This window comes from Erpetoichthys calabaricus, chromosome 2, assembly GCF_900747795.2.
Source record: "Erpetoichthys calabaricus chromosome 2, fErpCal1.3, whole genome shotgun sequence".
In the NCBI taxonomy this organism is placed as follows: Eukaryota; Metazoa; Chordata; class Cladistia; order Polypteriformes; family Polypteridae; genus Erpetoichthys; species Erpetoichthys calabaricus.
Window position 1 is genome coordinate 74379062 of NC_041395.2, and position 20460 is coordinate 74399521.

A 20460-nucleotide genomic window follows, 5' to 3' on the forward strand; every position below is an offset into this window, starting at 1 on the left:
AAAATAGTAAATATAGGAGGCAGTCAGGATCAAACCGGGAACTCTTGATTACAAGTCAGCAAATCTTACCGCTATGCCACGGAAGCTGTTGTCGCATCCTTGAACCTTTTGTGAAAGTGTTTATTTGATCTTTAGACTTCAGGCTTCACACATTATATAGTTTATGCCAACATTTTGTGATTTACTACTAAAATATTAAAAATGTTTCCGTTTTAACAATGTGTTTACACAGATTATTGTAGAAACGGAACACACGTGAAATGCATTTGTTCCAAATAATGATCTATTATTTCCACTCTAAAACTCCAGCACTTCACTCCCAGATAATCAAGGCATGAGCTGGGAGAACTCTGTGCACGGTCTGCAGCGGTGGGGGGATGGAATAACAGGCTGCTTGCTGCTTGTCTTTATCGGCACATTTACAGGACAAAAGACGCTGACGGAGAGGTGCGATGGGATTTAAGGTGGGCCGGATCTACAAGTTTTTTCGTAGGCTCTGGTAATTCTAGTGTTAAGTAGCCCAAGCTCTACATTTTATGTATTGAAGCCAGACCAAAAGACTAAAATAGAAAGGAAACAAATGAAGTAAAAAAATTGGACCAAAAATGGGAAGTTGTTTTTATAAGGAGATTCAGTGTTTAAGTTAAACTTTAGTTTGGTGCAGAAATTCATTTCTGCTACAGAACTGTGCTCAGACTGTATATCACATACCTTAAGAGACAGAGAATACATGCAGGGAATGACATGATCAGACAATATGAATCTTGGAAAATTATGGGGCTTAAGAGTGTTGGGAAAATATCTCAACTAATTCTTTAGCAGATGGAAGTTTCTTCAATAGAATAAAATATGCAGTCTTGGGAAAATTATCTACTGTAACTAAAATTATTAACTGAAGTTCAGATGGATAAAGATCTGTAATGAAATCCAAAGTAACTTCCTCTCATGGATGAAATGGAGGAGGAATGTGTTGTAGAAGTCCTAGAAATACTTCTGAGCAAAACCTTGCCCTGCTACAAAATTTCACAAGCCAAAAAAAAAAATGTCACTGTTCACCTAGGGCCAGCAAAAATAACTTATTATAAATTCCAGTGTTTTACTAATATCAGGATGTCTCGATAAAATAAAGAATATTCTGTGTCATACTCTTACCCTAACCTATTCAGGAACAAAGATACTTATTTCAGATTTAATTAAGGAGAGTAAATAGTCCTGATAGTCACGATACGTGATTTTTCTCGAAGATAATTTAAAGACCCGCGAGACAAAAGAGACCTGCCACGGTGCGTCTCACGGGAACATAGAACGAGAGTCTTGCAAGACACACCCTACTTACAAGCAATATCAAAAAAAAACAAATCAGTAGTGTAAAGACAGTCATGCAGCACACACAGCTCCAGGGCTCAGTGCATATAAAGTGTATAAGGTCAATACGGTAGAAATGAAATGAATAGGGTAGAAATGAAACATCGACGATTAAACAAAGAAGAAAGAAAAGCGCTGAGAAAAGAGACTCAAATGTGTTGGACAGAAAAAAGAGCAAACAAGAATAATCGAGGTGCAAATTCAGAAAATAAGGAAAGTAATTATCAGCCCGGAACAAGAGGAATTGAAAAAAAAGCACGTCCAATCCGGCTCTTAAATAAATGACAGTGAGTAAAATGACAAAGTAGAACTTCATAGAGATGTTTACAAACGTTGGCACTAAACACATGCAGAGTAGGTTAGAGATTATGAAACCAGGGAAATTAGAAAGGCTCAAAAAAAAAAAAAAAAAGTTGGCACTATACACATGTGGAGAAAGTTAAAGGATATGAAAGTAGGAAAATTAGAAAATATAAAAAAGTAAAGATCACAGTAGCGCAAACAAACAAACTGCCTCATTTAACTATGCACCAGTCTAACTTTGGTTTTGCACAATAATTACTACACTATTGCACCTTAACACTTAATTCTACTTTATTCACATAATTTTACTTATTTATTATGTTCTACTATACTGTTTTCTTTCGATCTATGACTTTTTGTTAATCTAACTGATATTCTTCTAACTTTGCACAGTTTTTGATAAGCGGATCAGGATGCATTTCACTGTGTGTTGTCCTGTATAACTATGCATGTGACAAATAAAGAATCTTGAGAATTTCAAAAACGGAGTTTACCGCACATGCATTAATTGGTTACTTTGTTAATGTATATATATTTATCTGTCTGCTTATTTAAAAACCTAACTTTACCCCAGGAGTCAAAAACGTTCTGTCTAGCCCTTGTACAAAAACCTAGACAAAAGCTGGGGTAGCACCTTGGTAAACCCATGTACTTTTGGAACTGTGAGAGGAAAATAGCACGACTTTACAGACAGGAGTCCAATGCAGAACTCTACTTACTTTGTTACTTTGTAAAAAAAAAAAAAAAAAAAAAAAAATTATTAAATGTTGATGATGTAGATCGTTTTGTCTATGCTGAAATTCCAAACAGAGAAACCTATCCTGACCTCATTAAAAAGATTCAGCATATTGGGACTCGCAAGATTACAAATACTGTTTTTACAGAAGTTCTGAAATAAAAGTGAAACTAATGAAATAGCAACAATTCAAAGAAAAAACAATCTTAAAAGTGTGTATCCGAAAAACCAAATTCGGGGGCTGACGAGCGAAGCGAGCAGGGGGCGAAGCCCCCTAGTCACTAACAAATTTAATTCAATTGATTGCAAATTTAATTTAATTGATTGCAAAGATTACGCAACAATATAATGGTGCACGGAATGGCCAAACTGTTCCAAATACCATGGCTGCTTTAGCGTTGTTAGAAGACATCTAAAATGGAAGAAATTGAAGAGAGCGCATATTTACAGAAGGTGACGACTGGCTTCTAAGTAGATTTCAATTTCCAAGAGCTATTCTCTTGGAGCGGTGTGCTGAACTGGTGGCGGCTTTACAAAGGCATACTTTGAGGAATTGTGCTCTATCTGCTCCTTTGCAGGTTCTGTCCACTCTCTGGTTTTTAGCTGCAGAAGCTTTTCAACTTGAGCTTTCTGACCAATCAGGTATTTCACAATAATCACTGAGTCGCACCATGCCAGCTGTACAGGATGGTATTATCCACTTGTCATTCAGATAAATAAGATTTCCTTACACTGTGGTTGAACTGGCTAACAAAAGCGTAACTCGCAGCAACATCCAGTTTTCCAAATGTAATCTGAGCGGTCAAGTGCACGCACATTGCTATTGCAACAACGGCAGATAAGTTACATCAGCTAGGGATGAATCACCAAAAGAACGAGCCAAACACTAAATGGAAGGTGATATTTATATCTAGTCAAGGTGGGGCTGTAGACACATGCGTTAAATTCCACGTTCATTGGGATTTGTAAAGGCGAAGTGCATGTAACTTAGCGTACGCACAGTTTTATGCATTTGGATTTTTTTGTGCATAGGCACATTTCCACTTTTGTTCATATGCCATGTTTTAGTGTGAATTCTATGCACAGCATTATACAGGAGGGTCCTGGTGTAATGTATTCTACCAATTTCCCACCAAATCAGGTCTCCATTAATATAAAAGATATTTAATGGAAATATTAAATATTTTATTGGTATTTTTTTTTTTTATTTTTGGACCAATCCCAAACTATAGAATTTTAATCAAATATTTTAATCAATACATGCTAATTTTTAAAATTTAACATAAGTATATATTTAAATGAAGTTGTACGAATGGTTTATTAAAAGCATAAGGAAAAGGACTGAAGGTAACTAAAATGGTTAACTAAACAGCTTAAAGCTTGAGTATGTGAGGGTTGCTTCATCTTAAGTGGAACCATCAAGGTTATTACTGAATTACAGTAGAGTCTCACTTATCCAACATTCCATATTATCCGACGTCCCACCGCAAATAAAAAAAAACAAAAAAAAACGCATCAATCGGCAACAAGAACTGCAAGTTGCGAGCGTGAGCGTAGTCTATTTTTTGTTGCTCCCGACTCTACCGCAGCTAATTACAGTGGAACCTTGGTTTGCGAGCATAATTTGTTCTGGAAATGTGCTCGCAGCCCAAAGCACTCGTATATCAAAGCAAATTTCCCCATAACAAATAATGGAAACTCAGATGATTCATTCCACAACCCAAAACCATTCATATAAAAATGATTAATACAAAATATAAAGTAAAAATACATAAAACAAATTAACCTGCACTTTACCTTTGAAAAGAATCATGGCTGGTGCGAGTGAGTTTCTAAACTCTTGTGGGATTCCACCCAATGGGACGACACGCGGAAGAGCATCCCAAAGTAATCGCAGTCTCCCAGCGCTGTAGCAGTTCTCCGTAAAAGCGAATCCGAAAAGATCGCAGACATGCTATTAGCGCCTGCTGTCGATGGGTGATACAAGGAACAAGGAACATTATAAATGCGCAGGGCACAGTATTACTTGGCCATGACCCTGCCTGACTGCTGTGTCTCTATATAGGAGAGTGGCATATCCCGCTACAATAAATAAACGCGCTGTTGCTGTTTCAAGCTGAATAAAGCTGGTGTTGCTAAAGTGCTGAGACTCAGCTTCGTGTTTTCGGGTGCAAGACGGGGATTCGCACGTCACACACAGTCACAATGCTGTAGTAAACAGTATATGCTCGTACGGATGTTGATTATAGGAGTGACGGAGTTAAGGCTGCAATTAAATACATTGAGCAACAAGAAGAAGCTACAGGAATCGACATAATGATGCTGCAAAGATGGCGAGGCTTGGCAGCGAAGAAACGGCACTCGTCAGGAAAGCAGACTACAATCAAAAATTTCTTTAAATCATCACAGGACTGAACTTTTTAAGTACAGTACATACTGTATTTAACTTCAGACAATTCTGTAACTGTAAGTTCATTTTTTCAGTTAATTTTTTCTGTTTTGTTATAAAACATGATCATTAGGATTCGTAATGTGTAAAATTATAACATAGTTTGACGTTTAATAGGCTTTTTCTTAACACCTCCCATTATCCAACATTTTCGCTTATGCGACGTTCTGCCAGCCCGTTTATGTCAGATAAGTGAGACTCTACTGTACTTCATTTTATTCTTAGTAATTAACAGCTCCTTAAAAAGCATGAACAAACTAGTTAGATAGCCCAAACACTTCTGTTATGAAACAGTGATAAGATCAATGGGAAAACCCATAGGACACCCCTATTAACGAAGCGATGTTTAGAATAATGGAAGAATCAACATGTATACAAAGTTACTGGTGGCTGTGGCTGACTGTCTAAGATGATAGAATTCTGAATATTAAGAGTCAGATGACGTGGTGTATTAGATAAGGTAATGGTAATAGAAAAGTATAAAAATAAATTGTTTTATTGATTGCTCACTCCATGGACTGAGACATTTGTGCATATCTATGTACAAATAAAGAATCATTATGCATTTTCATCTGGTCTGCGAAAATGATTTATTTAAAAATAGAGGTCTTTTCCACGACAAAACTAACAGTTTTATGCTTAGCCACAAGTACACAAATTTTAATTCATTCATATTTAATAGTTGCCCAATCAACAACAAACTAGTGTTTATCAGAGTTTTGCTCCACCACATGAGACAAGCAATTCATTTACCGCGTATCTTAGGGCATGTCACATTCTCGATAATAAAAGCCTAAACCTGACAAATCTCTTCATGGTCTCTTATTAAAAAGGATATCAGACTTTCCTGGTTTCATTGGTACGTTCTAATCCTCAGATTGCCCACTTCTAAATAAACTTACAAAGTTTGAGTACCTCTCTCAACCTGAATCTACTGATAGAGTTTTAAAAGTAATAATGAACTCTCCAATTGACTTTGAACATTTCTTGCATTTAATAATTTATTTCAAGTTGCTCATTGTCTATCAGGTTAGTCAAAGATATAGGCAGATTAGTCAAAGATGTAGTTTAATATTATAGGGAATAACTTTATCTTCCCAAGTATTCATCCAGTTATTAAATTTGTATTTGAAGTGCTTTGCTGCCTCCTCAATATATAGTATCCCTTTAAACTTTTACGCCATTTGTAAATTTCATTAGTGCACTAATTATAACAGAATATATTAATACAAATTAATGAGCGAGGGCACGAAGCAGTGAACAGTCCTGAAACCCATGCCAGTCAATTGCAATGCCAACTCACAAACTCGCGCAAATTTATACAGGTGCAATTTATAATTGCCAAGAAATGTCTTTCAGGATAAGGGCATTAAAACATACTCAGTGATGGGGAAAATTTAGAAACTCCAGGCAGAAAGTTACAGGTGCAATATTCAAACATAACACATTAGATCTATGATGCAGTACCATTGTGATATCATGCAACTCAATTTGTAAATAACATCTTTCAGATATTTCAACACTTGACCCAGATTCATTATTAGTCTGTAAGCTCTGCCCTTGCTTTTATTTATTTTTGAGATACTCCATTCATTTCTTGCTTTTTTAATACTTTAATACCATCAACCAAATAAAACTATTGTATAAACAAGATAAAGCATGTCCCTGCTGATTAAAAAGTACATAGTGATCAGAGTAAATTAAAAGCCTTATTCGGTGATTTCACAATTCTCTTGTAAAAATTGTGAAAATTACCTATATTTAACCATTTTCTGCCATTCTAATTAACTTACACCCACAAATTAGTCCCCAAATACTTTACTTCATGTGAAATGAGTGCAGAGAGATGCCTTCAACTTGAGTAATTTAAATATATACAGAAGAGACTTTAAGAGGCTCTTTTTTCTCTCAACATTTAAAAAAAAAAAAAAAAAAAAAAATGGGCTGAAGAATTACTATTTTAGCAAAACGTGTTTGTAATAATACCCGATGAGACTGTTCAGATCTCTTTTTCATAAATTACAAAAACTGAGCCATGTAATTTGTTTATTAGAATGTACCAAACATTAATATACTATATGTTTCATGGGGATCATTTAGTGTTTTATGATTTTTTTTAAACTTGATTTTGAAGAATTTAAAAATCATTCTGATTTTAATTCCACTCATCTATGTGTTCTGGTTATACAAGTTATTTAATAATGAGCACATTAGTGGATCGGATGCTGTAAGAGCTTCTGCCTTTCATCATTCAGTGTCTGCCAAGTTGTCTCCTCTGTTTGTTGTTGTCATTAGTAGGATCAAACTACACAGTAAAGCAGCAAATTAATATGAAAACAATAAAAGAGAATCAAGCATTGAAAAGGTATAGCAAAAAGACATTTTCCTAAATGTCTCATAAATTGAAATCTTACATTACTCTGTTTTTCCTAATTGCAGAATAACAGAAAAACAAAAAAAGATCAGCTAATTAAATGAAAGCAATCAGAGGTGAAATGACTTAATGATGGTGTAACTGGTTGGAATAAAAACTTGCAGCCACAGGGTGGCCCCCAGGACTGAGATGGACAACCACTGCCTTATCAGCGTTATTAAAGATCTTATTTACAAGGGGCACAGAAGATTAATTTTCAGAATTATATTGTTCCAACGTTCTGAACTCTCACTGTAGTAAACTCACGCTTATATTTCTCATAATCCAAACTTTCTGCTAGTTTCTTTTCAACAGGATCATAGTCAATCCATTCAATCTCTATCAACATATAGCTGTTATTAAACTAAAAATTAACTACACAAGTCCACTTTCATCAAAAACACATGAAAATAAAAGTGACCCAACATGACTTTAGAAAACACTGTAGTTCTACCTTTTCAGTGCAATAAATGGACCAGGTTTAATTATATATAAATCTTTTGAAATATTGTATCTTCAGGTTATCTCAAATCTGTAGAAATAAGCAGCTGCGAATCAGTAGCCAATGTCAGCCTCATCAGAAATCAAGCTATTTGACAACAAAGTAGAAAAAAGAAAAAAAATGTGGAGGCTGATGAAATGACTGTTGGGCAAGTATTTATATATTTCATCCTGAAAGCTTGCTTGTACTCCTTAATGATTCTGGTTATTCCTTAAAAAACTAAATTATGCTTAAGTAATTAACAAGGAATATACTGTAGCCCAGCAATGCAAAATAAAAATAATGCAAAACAGATCACTTGTACATTTAATAAAAGTGTGGCTAAAATAAAATGCTAATGATTACCTACTGTACATTAAATATTGAAGTACATTGTACATACATGAAAGTTTTGTTTTTTTTTATATAATGTAACATTGTATATTCTTGTGCAATAATACCTTGACCATAAATATATAATTTATAATGCACCTGAATAAAATAGAAATTTATCAATTAGATACTGATGCGGATATGATTTTGTTATTATAAATGCTTCATGTACAGAGTCAGCTCCAGTCTCTGACCTCTGATGCCAAGAGAGGCCTTTGAACTGATTTGTTTCAATGTGAAAGTGGATTAAAGGAAGAGTATACTGTATATTTAATTTGGTTCAACTACTGTCCCATTCAAATTGGCTTCTTGCCTACTTTTTACATGAAGTGAATTAATCTCAAATTTTATTCACCAACCATAAAGTTCTAAGACAAATAGTAACGTATCACCCTGAAAACCCGCTTATTGCTTTGCGCCCTCCCCCACTATAACCTATTGTCTATGGGCAGAGAGCGAAAGATTTAGATACATCAAAAATTTTGATCTCTGGTTTTCGACGGATCTCAACATTTTAGGGTCCCCTGATACAGAAAAATTCTGTCTGTCTGTCTGTGTTTCATGAGCTAAAACGGCTGAACAGAAAAATACCAAACTCAAAACTTAAGCCTGTTATGTGATGACAACGTGCTGATTAGTTTTTGAGCAAAACCGTGCAAGAGAAAGAGGCACTCTTGAGGAATACTCAAATACCATAATTCTGCACTTACTTATGAATTCTTATTATAAAATTGCTATCGTAATGACCAATCTTATGATCAGAAAGATCAGCATCGGAAACATAAATAATTACTGAAATGTTTTAGAATAGTTCGGGTAACTTGGTTCCTGGGGCGCAAAGTCGACTGACATTCATGTCCAAATTTTTTCAATTCAGGTTTGGTGGTGCCCGAGACTGCTGTAACAAAATCAGTCTCAAGGCAGGATAACATGATCCCCATCTTCATACTTTAAAGGTGGTCAGTTAGAGTTATCAATTAACCTATTACATTTTTCTTTGGCACACGTATAAACAGACATTGAGTGGTCATGAATTCAAATCATGGAACCTTGAGGCAACATCTGTAATAACTATGCCAACATTTTGTTCCATTTTAATATTATTTTAAAATGTTTACTGTAGACACTTAAAAATATATTTCTGAAGGCTTTTTTGTTTTGTTCACAATCTAAACAAAAATAGATAATAAAATATCAGATGCTAGAAACTAAAGATGCTTGCTCTAGCAACATGTACTTAATTAACAAGTTCTCTCTCAAAATCATTTAAAGCATGTACCAAAAAAAAGGGCTAGACTAAATTGGAAGATAAAAAAATCCTCTAAAAACAGATAAAGAGATAATGACCATATTAAGCAAATTAATGTAGACCAGTGGAATACACATTTGCCATAACAGAAGAGAGAAAGAAAGAGAAGGCGTACCTGATAACTAAAATCACTGCTTTCTTGAAGAGTATCAGTTCCCAGGAGACATTTCCAAACAAAACCACGTAAGTTAGCAGGAATACCTGCATGGATGAATGGAATTAACTGAAAGAAATAAATACATATATATTTATTATTAAATTGTAAGCATGGTTCTATCAGGAAAGAACAAAAAAAAAAAAAAAAAAAGAGAAAGTAAAAATAACTAACTAACTATCAGAAAGCTTAAGCAACAAATTCATTTAAAAAGCATTACTACTACTGTAATCTTCATTTGTAAAAATAATTCAAATGATCCTAATGTTTATAGATAAAATAACTTGAGTATGCTTTCACTTAGGTCAGCCAAATTTTACATACAAGTACTAGGTACAAAACACAGATTTCTATCAACTTTTGGGTTATTTCTGTTAACCGAAGCGGAACTTTACCTTTTATTCATGCAGCTGCAGAGTCCGATTTATTCAACTTTACTTTTATAATTGTTCAACATATTATTAACTTGATTTGTTATTGATGGTTCTTTAATGTACATAAAAATAATCATGGTCTTGCAGTTTACTCTTCAAATATCCATTCCTATATCTCAGAATACGAGAAAGTCTTTTTTTACTCGTTATTTTGTTTGCAACTTTTACAAGGATGCACTGTAATGTTGGAATATTTTATTGTGAAGCTCACATAATAGTTCTTGTATACAGATTAAGTTTATCATCTCATGTATAGTAAGGATGGGGCTGCAAAACTGTACCTTGCCTCATTATTTAAAACACTGACCCTGAATATGCAGGAAAATTGCAAGTACTTTTAAAAAGAATTATACATCTTTATAAACAGTTAAATAAATTCAAAAGACACTAACACAAAACAAATTCTTAAGGCAAGAAACATTATGAGAGAACTAACCAGAAAACTACACTGTAATAATTAAAGTTATCCCATGTTGTCAATATTCAAAACATATTACACACACTTCACGATGACACCCCTTTTAACAATCATTTCATAAACAGATAATATCCTTATATAATTTAGCCAGATTAAAATTTGCAGTAAACTGTAGTTAGAATGGAAACTGCTCTTAATGACCCAACAGAATAACAGAAAAAGGTGAAAATAAAGTGACATACCAGACTGCCATTTAAAAAACCACAGTGTTTTACCAAAAATATCTCTATCTCATGAAGGAATGAGTTGTTCAGAAACATTAACTTGTTTCATAGAAAGTATAACATGAAGCATCAAGAAGAAAAAAAAATAAAACAAGGAGAGAGAGAAAGACAAAAGTGCATAGAAAAAAAAAATTTTAATGCTTTTTTTTTTTAATTATATATTACTGCGTGCTGATGAGAGATGTGTCAAAAGCACATACAGAAACAAAAGTGGAGACTGCCCTTTACCAAATGAAACTGGCAAAAGGTTAGGCAGTGTACTTACAAAAAAAAAAAAAAAATTCCACTATAAATAACCAAATTTAAATAATTTCATCCATTCAACTGACTGAATGCTCTGCACTGCAAAATTTGTTTTGATAAAGTAGTTGACAGATACATACAAAGGAAATAAAACATAAAACATTTTTTACTGTATTTCCGCATGTATCATATAGTATAAGATAGGTAAAAAAACAAGTACTGCAAAAGCGAAATTCATATTTATAATTTCACTTCAGGAATTACAAAAGACTAGTGCAATGTAAAACAAAGTTCTAGAAATTACATTAAAAGACATTAACAGTAAAAACTGCATTATAATCAATTTATATTTACCTTTAATCAGTGTTTCAGCTGCCAATATCTGTTTTTTCAATGTGCAATATTTTACAAATAAATCGTATTTCCAAAGACTCACAACGATGCTTACATAAAAAATGTGTGTAAAACAAAAAAAATCTGTGTATTATCATGAATTTGTCATGTTATATTTCAAAAAATAAAAAAAATTCTAAACACTAAATTCTCTGAAATATGCTAATAAATGGATCTATGAATAAAAGTAATGCCTACTAATTCATTATAAGCAGCTTAGCCAAATAATCTTAAGTGATATATAGTTCAATCGATTGGTAATACTGCCATGACGACAGAATTTTAGATGTTAACTCCATTCATCTTACGGATATTAACAGTACACTGTTCTATGATTCTGAACATTTTTTTGATAGTAGCATGACTGGAATTCCAGTCAACTAACTGTTAGATTAGAGTACATTTCTTTACTATAGCAAGAATTGTAAAACTCAATCCTGGTGATTCCACATAGCTGTTTGTTTTCACTTCCACCAGTTTCACAACACTGAATGCTGAAAGGCTGCAACTACTTCAATGCCAGCCCTAGTACCATGCTCATTAGTAAATAATGGAGAATGAAAGTTGTAAATATTAAATAAAAAAAATAAACACTTAATGATTCCCCATGTACAATACATAAATGTTTGGTACATTCTAATAAAAATAATCCAAACTTAATTTTATGACCCCAAAACATAAAAGCCATGAGTGTAAGTTTTTTTTTAAGATAATGAAGAAGATTTGGGTGGAATAAAAACCTGAAGGCACAAGGTGTCCCCAGGACCGAGTTTGAGAACCACTTAAATATAGCAATGTGAATTGTGTATTCCACTTCAAGTCTAAACTAACATTATTAGGTTACAGTTTCCTTTTTGATCCTTTCAAAATCAATTCTAGTTTTGTGTAAAATAATATTGCCTTAATAAAGTTTATGCATAAAGCCCCATGGCTATTAGATCCACCACTGATTCCAGTCCACATTGGATATACATAGTGTTATTTGTAAGCCACAATAAAATAAAGTTTGACACTGATCTTTATGATTAAAAATTGCTATGTTAAGCAGTAAAATTTTATTCCAATGAATGCTTTTTTGAGAATAACGATCAATTCCGCATATAACAAAAACTTCACCATTAAACCACATTGGAACCTGTTTAGCCCAGGCAAATGACCAGCCTTTATTTTAGAAGGCACCTTTCTACAACACCAATTCGAAAACAGTTGGGACACTGTGTAAAATGTAAATAAAAATAGAATGCAACAATTTACAAATCTCATAAACCCATATTTTATTCACAATACAATATAGAAACATATCAAATGTTGAAGTGAAACCTTTTACCTTTTCATGAAAAAATATTGGCTCATTTTGAATTTGATGGCTGCAACATGTCTCAAAAAGGTTAGGACAGGGGCAACAAAAGGCTGGAAAAGTAAATGGTTCTAAAAGGAAACAGCTGGAGGAACATTTTTTGCAACTAATTAGATGAATTGATAACAGGTGACTAATAGATTAGGTATAAAAAGAGCATGTTAGAGTGGCAGAGTCTCTCAGAAGTAAAGATGGGCAGTGGTTCACCAATCTGCAAAAACACTGTGCCTACAAATTGTGGAACAATTTCAGAATAATGTTCCTCAACGTAAAATTGCAGAGACTTTGAGTATCTCATTGTCTACATTACATAATACCATCAAAAGATTCAGAGAATCTGGAGAAGTCTGTGCACAAGGAATAAGGCTGAAAATCAATATTGGATGCTCTTGATCTTCATGCCCTCAGGCGGCACCGCATTAAAAACAGGCATGATTCTGTCAAGAATATCACTGTATGGGCTCAGGAACAATTCTAGAAATCATTGTCTGGCAACATAGTTCGCCATGTCATCCACAAATGCAGGTTAAAGCTCTATAACGCAAAGAAGAAGCTATATGTGAACATGATCCAGATATGCCATGGACTTCTCTGGGCCAAAGCTCATTTAAATAGACGGAGGCAAAGTGGAAAACTGTTCTGTAGTCAAACAAATCGAAATTTGAAATTATCTTTGAAAAACATGGATGCGGTGTCCTCCAGACTAAAGAGGAGAGGGACCATCTGGCTTGTTGTCAGTGCTCAGTTCAAAAGCCTACATCTCTGATGGTATGGGGATGCATTAATGCCTATGGAATGGGCAGCTTGCACATCTGGAAAGGCACCATCAATGCTGAAAGGTATATACAGGTTTTAGAGGAACATATACTCCACACAGAAGTCTTTTTCAAGGAAGGCCTTGCATATTTCAGCAAGACAATGCTAAACTACATACTGCATCTATTACAACAGCATGATGTTGCAGTAGAAGAGTCTGGGTGCTGAACTGGTCTGCCTGGAGTCTAGATCGGTCACCAACTGAAAACATTTGTTAGGAGGAGCATCACAAAATGAAAAATACAATAAAGAAGTCCCAGGACTGTTGTGCAGCTACAGTCCTATACCAGGCAAGAATGGGACAACATTCCCTTCCCAAAAAATCCTGCAAATGGTCTCCTCAGTTCCCAAACATTTACAGACTGTTAAAAGAAGAGGGGATGCTATACAGTGGTGAATATGACCCTGTCCCAACTTCTTTGAGATGTGTTGCTGCCATCAAATTCAATATTACATTATTCTTTCTTTAAAATGATACTTTTTCTCAGTTTAAACGTTTGATATGTTTTCTACGTTCTACTGTGAATAAAATATGGGTTTATGAAATTTGCAAATCACTGCATTCTGTTTTTATTTACATTTTACACAGCATCCCAACTTTTTTGGAATTGGGGTTGTGCATTGAACCTCATCCCATGGCCATCTTTATATATAATCTTCATTTGGATCTTGATCTTTGTTTGTCCGCGAATTCCACGCATGCGTAGACCACATTCCAGTTTAGTACGTTGTTGTTACTCACGGATGTCAACAATGTGCCGGAATAACGAAAGGGGTGGTGGACAGTGTTACGCTGGTTAGCTCCCGAGGCCTGGTTAGAGAATGAGATTGCCGAAGATAAAAGGTACGTGCCTGCGTAACATATGAATGAAAGAAAGACAGTGGGTAAAATGAATGACAACGTAACAGCATGTTCCGGAAATTATTATTGTTACGTTGTAGCCGGCGAGTGCTGCGCGTCTCACAGTTGTATTCTGGCTTGCTCACATGTCAGTAAAGTGATCCCTATTTATGCTTAAAGAGCCTGGATACCTATGTGTCCCCCTTTTATAACCATTGCTCTGTGTATATTGGCTTACTCTTTGGAATGCCACAATGCAACCTGCGAGATTGGAGAAAGGTTGAGAAGAGATCGTGACAGGAAACGACAGCGTCGTGAAAACGAGACGGACTGTGAACGGAGAGAAGCAGAAATGCTCCTACACCACCACATAATTACTATTCGGACAGTGATTTCGAGTAGGCCGTTCCTATCGAATCAATGTCCAAGGGTTTTGTTTTGTAATTTTGTTTCCCTTATAAAAAATCATAATGGTTTGCGATGAAGGGCCCAGTTCACGACTGGCAGCCATGTTTAAACAGGGAGCCCTTCACAGACAACTTTAACACGCGCAACGTAGTTGGGCGCACATGGCTAGTTACAAATAAATGACACAGCTAAATGTTTGGTTTTTATTTTCAAATTTTTTTAATTGGAGTACAAACATATTATCCTTTGCCCATCTTCAGACAGAAAGTTAAAAGGTAGCCAGTGAACCTGCAGCTTCAGACTTAAAAGTGTAATGCCAAAATTGCAGGAAGCCCAGGCCTATTCTGGCCACATATGAAGCAAGGCAGGAACTAACCCTGGATTACTGGTTTGTCCACTTATTTCTAAATTCATGCAGAAACCTACATTCTCTCAAAATTGGCTATTTCGGCGTCATCAGTTAACCTATAATTTATATATTTGAAATGTAAAAGAAAAGCAGAAGTATCTAAAGGAAAACCTAAGCCGATATGAGAAGAAAGTGCACCAGCACAGCGTACCAGCCTGGAACCCTTAAAATGTACCATTCTATTGCTTCTTCTCTACTGTTTCAATACAGTATTTGCTGAATAGTTCAATGCTGCCACTGAAACAGGAAATAAAATTAATTAAAATTCACAATCTTTCTTGTTTGTTTGTGTTGGAAAAATATATTGAAATTCTACTCTTTTAGCGGATGCCATAATTGCCTATTATCCCTTAAGTAACTTTAAGCAAAACAAAATGTGAGTTACATTTGCCCTTCCAACGGAGAACAGCGGGGCAAAAAATTCTTGGCGGTCTAAGCATTACAATATTGTGATACACAGCAGAATGATGGCAAGCACATATATTTTCAAAGTGATATTAAGACACCTAATGTTAATTTTATTTTATTTTTTTTTTTTTTTTTTAAACTCAATCACATGTACCTTACAAATTCTTCTGATGATACGACCACATTAAACAACTCTAAAACAAACAAACAGACAAGTGGTGAAAATATCTGCGACCAACAAGTTGTCCAATAATTTAATGATCTCTCCTTTCTTGTACGTTTTTCACACTCTTAAGAAAGAAGATTCATGCCTGGCACTCCTATTTTATTACCTTTCAATCTTCCTTGGTGAAAGCCACACGACAAAGGAGGTTTCCCTATTTCCTCTTCTCACTTTCCTCCAGTGCACAACTGCTGACAGAGGGGGCAATACTGAACTTTGTTTTCAAAGTGTATTTATTCACCTAACTCACATTTAGAGGTTTACCCTTGCTTCAAAGAGAGAATGTTTTCTGATGTCTTATTTCCTACAGTATAGATAATGCTTGGTTTTTCCAATATTATAGATAGATAGATAGATAGATAGATAGATAGATAGATAGATAGATAGATAGATAGATAGATAGATAGATAGATAAAGATACTTTATACTTTATTAATCCCAAGGGGAAATTCACAATTCAATAGTACTGATGTATTATAAAGAAATAAAATCATGGTGACACTCTATACAATATTGTTTTGGTAGTTCATAACTTCCCATTGTTGACATTTCTAAATGTGGGAAGTAACAAAATATCAATGTGCAACTTCTAAATGAGTCATCTTATCCACAAGTGATTAACTTGTTGAGCTACATTCTAGGGTTTGTTTCCCCATTTTTTTAAAAAAGGTCAAAATAAAACATTGTTGCTTTATTCCACTTTCTCATATATAAAAGAAATGAGCATAGTCATACAGTAGCTTCAAGCACCTTTCTATATCATTTTAATATTCCATAGAATTCAGAAGTAAATTTTGAAATTGAGTGGACCTATGGTTTCAAAGGAGATGGTCCAGCGATTCTCTAAAATGGCTTTCACAATACAACACCTATGTTGACCAATGTCATAAGTACTGGATTGAAATTTTAATGAAAATAAAACAGGTTCAGAACTATACTGGAAATATTTTCAGATACAGTATATTAGGTTGAATGACCCATTTACTTCCATATGTCATATTCTTATACAATAAATGGAAAAAATGTATAATTTCTTTCTTATTACACTAGACCAGGGGTAGGCAATGTCGGTCCTGGTGAGCCGCAGTGGCTACAGGTTTTCATTCCAACCCAATCATTGCCAGTCTCAGACCTTATTTAATTTTATGGTTTGTTAGTCTGTGCAATGTAAGGCTCTTATATCGTAGATTTTTTTCCTTTCCAAGGATATCATCCAAATGATTTGAAGCCTAAAACAGATCATTTTCAGTCTGTCACATTTTTCTGTTAAATGTTTTATTAACTCAAACAGTGCATGATGAACATACACAGATGTAATTGGAAAAAAGCTAGCTGGAGAACTGCTGGCTGCTTTGTCTTTTACATGTTATTGCTAATAAGGAGCAATTAAAACACTGAATGCAGCAGTTTAAGATTGAAATAAGCAATTAAGGTTGGAGAACCTTAACAAGCGAGACCACTAAAATGAAGCATCAAAATGTCACTTAAGCAATATGTGCTTCATCAGCAATAATTGAGTTCTCGTTAAGGAACTGGGTTGGAACAAAAACCTGCACATACTGCGGCTCTCCAGGACCGACATTGCCCACCCCTGCACTAGACCTTACAAGGTCAATTACTAAGTGCTTCAACATTACATGCTAAATGTTGACTTTTTATACCTTCAATTAACACTTTCAGTTTGTGACAAAAGAGCTTATTTCCTAATATGGTTGTAAATTACTGTAAACTACAGATATTTTACATCATATTACCTTATTTCTGCAAACATAATTGCTTTGATCCCAATTTCTAAGGAGTTCCTCCAGTCTGTTCAGAGTTTTTATGTCCATTTTAGGATAGCTGTAAAGAACAAATTGCAAATTGTTTTAAAAAGCCATCCACCCAACCATTTTTGTCTGACCCACTTAATCCAACATTGAGTCAATGTTGTGGGGACTAGAGCCAAAACCTAGTCTGGCCTATTAAAGTGAAGGACTGAAACACTGGGCCAGTAAATTGCTGAACACATTGACACACAAAAAAAGGGAAAGGGAGAACATACAGTATTACCAGCTAACATACATATATACAGTATATATTTTTATTTATTATATTGTGAAGGCTACGGGGTGCCAGTAATGCCGTACACCTACTTACTATTAATGTAAAGTATTATACTTAAAGTTCATGCTTGCACATCTGGAATATATCTGAGGCATGTATTAGTAGAGCTTATTCTTAATGTGTGGTACTACAGGTAATCACTGTTATTTCATTTTATTATCCAAGTCATGATTTTGCTTTGATTCTGCTGTGGATGGTTTAATACTGCAATGCCACTACGAGTATTCCAGGATTACAAGTGATACACATTAAACTATACTGTATTTGAGAAAACATTGGGAATGTCAGAGTAATGCGGTTTACGCCGTCACTTTCTATAATGTTAAAGTTACTTAATATGTAATCGTAAACAAAGTCTTCCAGTTAAAAAAAAAAAACGGATCCAAAATGTTGGTTCTTTAATACATGTTTATGCATGCGTAGAAACGTTGCGACTAATTATGAGACCGTCGGTCAATTTACATTTGAAATGATCCACTTTTTGTAGTTTATGGTGACGTAAATTCACTAAACAAACAAGCATGAAAGTAAAGGCAACTGCCGAGGTAATACGCTTAGTTAAAAAAAACACATCTTACCTGTACTCGTGACACCTGTGTTGCATTTTGCTTTCATGTGAATTTTTACGATATATTGCAAATCCGAACTCATCAAATCCCAAGAAAATATTTTTCCTCTTCGACCCTCTGCTATAGCGACTGCTTGATCGTCTTCGGAACATGTTTTTCTGACAGATAATGCGTCGAAACTAGACTTGAAGTGTGCACTCGTAAGAAGAAAGTGAAGGGAAAACCACCAACGTCCTATAAAGTTGTTTTTTGTGTGTTTTGACGAGCACACAGATAACAAATCGCATTCCTTCCAACCATTTCAGTCCCGGCACGGACTTTGACGAATTGCGAGGCGGGAGTTAGAGCATAAGAACCAATCAGTTCTGCCAATGGAATGGGCGGGCTCTTGGACAGGTAAACCAGGTGATGTAGTCGTGCAATGTTCTAATAGTTCTGCTTTAAATAAATGCTGCATACTTTTGTTTTCTTTCATGTATTGGAGTTATTTTAAGTAATATAATTAGTTTTGTGTAAGTAATTAGAACAGAGAAAGGTTTCTTCTGGTTGATTGATTGCACATTACGGAACCGTTTATGGACGTAACCGGATGCCCTGTATATCAAAGAAGACCTCGAAACGGTTGAGATGATGCACTTTAATTGGCTGAAGTGGTATACATCTAGATAAAATGACCTGCCTCGCGCCTCCATCAGTGTGTTTGGTCGTTTCAAAGCCTGTTAACTGTTCCAGGGTGTCTGCCCTTGTTTACTTGAATGAAGCAGTCATTTTTCAAATTCCCAGGCAGCAAGACCATACGAGCACCAAACGTGTCTCATTGGGGCCACAATAAGGGTCCCATGTGTGTGGCCCATATGGAATAGATCAGACTGTGCACCCAAGGATCATATGGGGCCTATACTGTATAGGTGAGTACACTGTTACTGCTTGCCTGATACAAAAGGTGTGCTTGCAACATTTGAGACAGAATTGGAGCACAGGCAGGCAAAGTAACTTGTTCACGGTCACAGAGTGTCAGATTTGAACCCACAACAACAGAGTTTGAAGTCCAAAACCTTTTATCTCAAAAGTTGTAAATTTCCTTGGATAAAGGCATCGTAAATCATTCATTATTTTAAATTATTAATTCAGCCTTATGTACAAGTTACCTAAACCACGGGTTCCCAACCCAGTTCTTGAGGACTCCCAGACTGTTCAGGACCCATTATACATGTGCAAGGCAATTAGTAATAGTATCCTAACCCATATGGAATCCATTTGATCTTTGTGTGTACAATTTGATGGATCCCCTAAGATAGATAGATAGATAGATAGATAGATACTGGGCCACCCATATGGGATATATTCAGTACCCATACAAGCTTGCCAACTGGGTTATACAAGATTTTTTTTTTTAGGCATAACTTATTTACTCCACATTCCATATGACCAGAGTCACTTTTGGTAGATAGTGAAAGGTCTGCCAAGGCACCTGCCTTTGATTGCAACCCAAGCCACAATGTACCATAGCCTTATGGTTCCTCTATCAGGTGCTGGGCACACTGAAGGACTGGCCCATGTTACTCCTTCAGCCTGTGCCTGGTCTGGTTTCACAGGTAAAGGCCCAACCACCAGAAACTTGCCAATGAGCTCCCCCACCAAGCCTGGCTCCAGGGCAGGTTCCTGGTTTACCTTTTCCGGACAGGGTTACTGAAACCTTGATTCCTTAATTTGATTTTCCACCGACATCAAATTTCCCTCAAAGGGAGTCAGTTGAGGTAGTTTAGACATATGATTTGGATGCCTCCAGGGATGGTGTTTTAGGTATGTCCAACCTGGAGGAGACCTCAGTGTAGATCCAGGACACAGGGAGATTATATCCCCTGGCTGGCCTGGGAATGCCTTGGTATCGTCCTGCAGGAGATGGCAGGGAAAAGGGATGTCTAGGCATCTTTGCTTGGACTGCTGC

The 20460-nt window shown here is 35.4% G+C and overlaps 1 protein-coding gene across 2 annotated transcripts in view; it reads right to left on the reverse strand.

Moving 5' to 3' along the window:
- si:ch211-266k8.4 (carabin) overlaps window positions 1-18824 on the reverse strand; it is a 347171-nt gene extending 328347 nt beyond the window's left edge. For both annotated transcript variants that reach the window (XM_051922773.1, XM_028793921.2), the window contains exons 1-3: window positions 18522-18824; window positions 17592-17679; window positions 9565-9672 (exon numbers count right to left, since the gene is read on the reverse strand). In XM_051922773.1, coding sequence (XP_051778733.1) covers window positions 9565-9672; window positions 17592-17679; window positions 18522-18664 — 339 coding nt within the window. In that variant the 5' untranslated portion in view covers window positions 18665-18824. The remainder of the gene's footprint in view (window positions 1-9564; window positions 9673-17591; window positions 17680-18521) is intronic.
- Between the last annotated feature and the right edge of the window lie 1636 nt (window positions 18825-20460).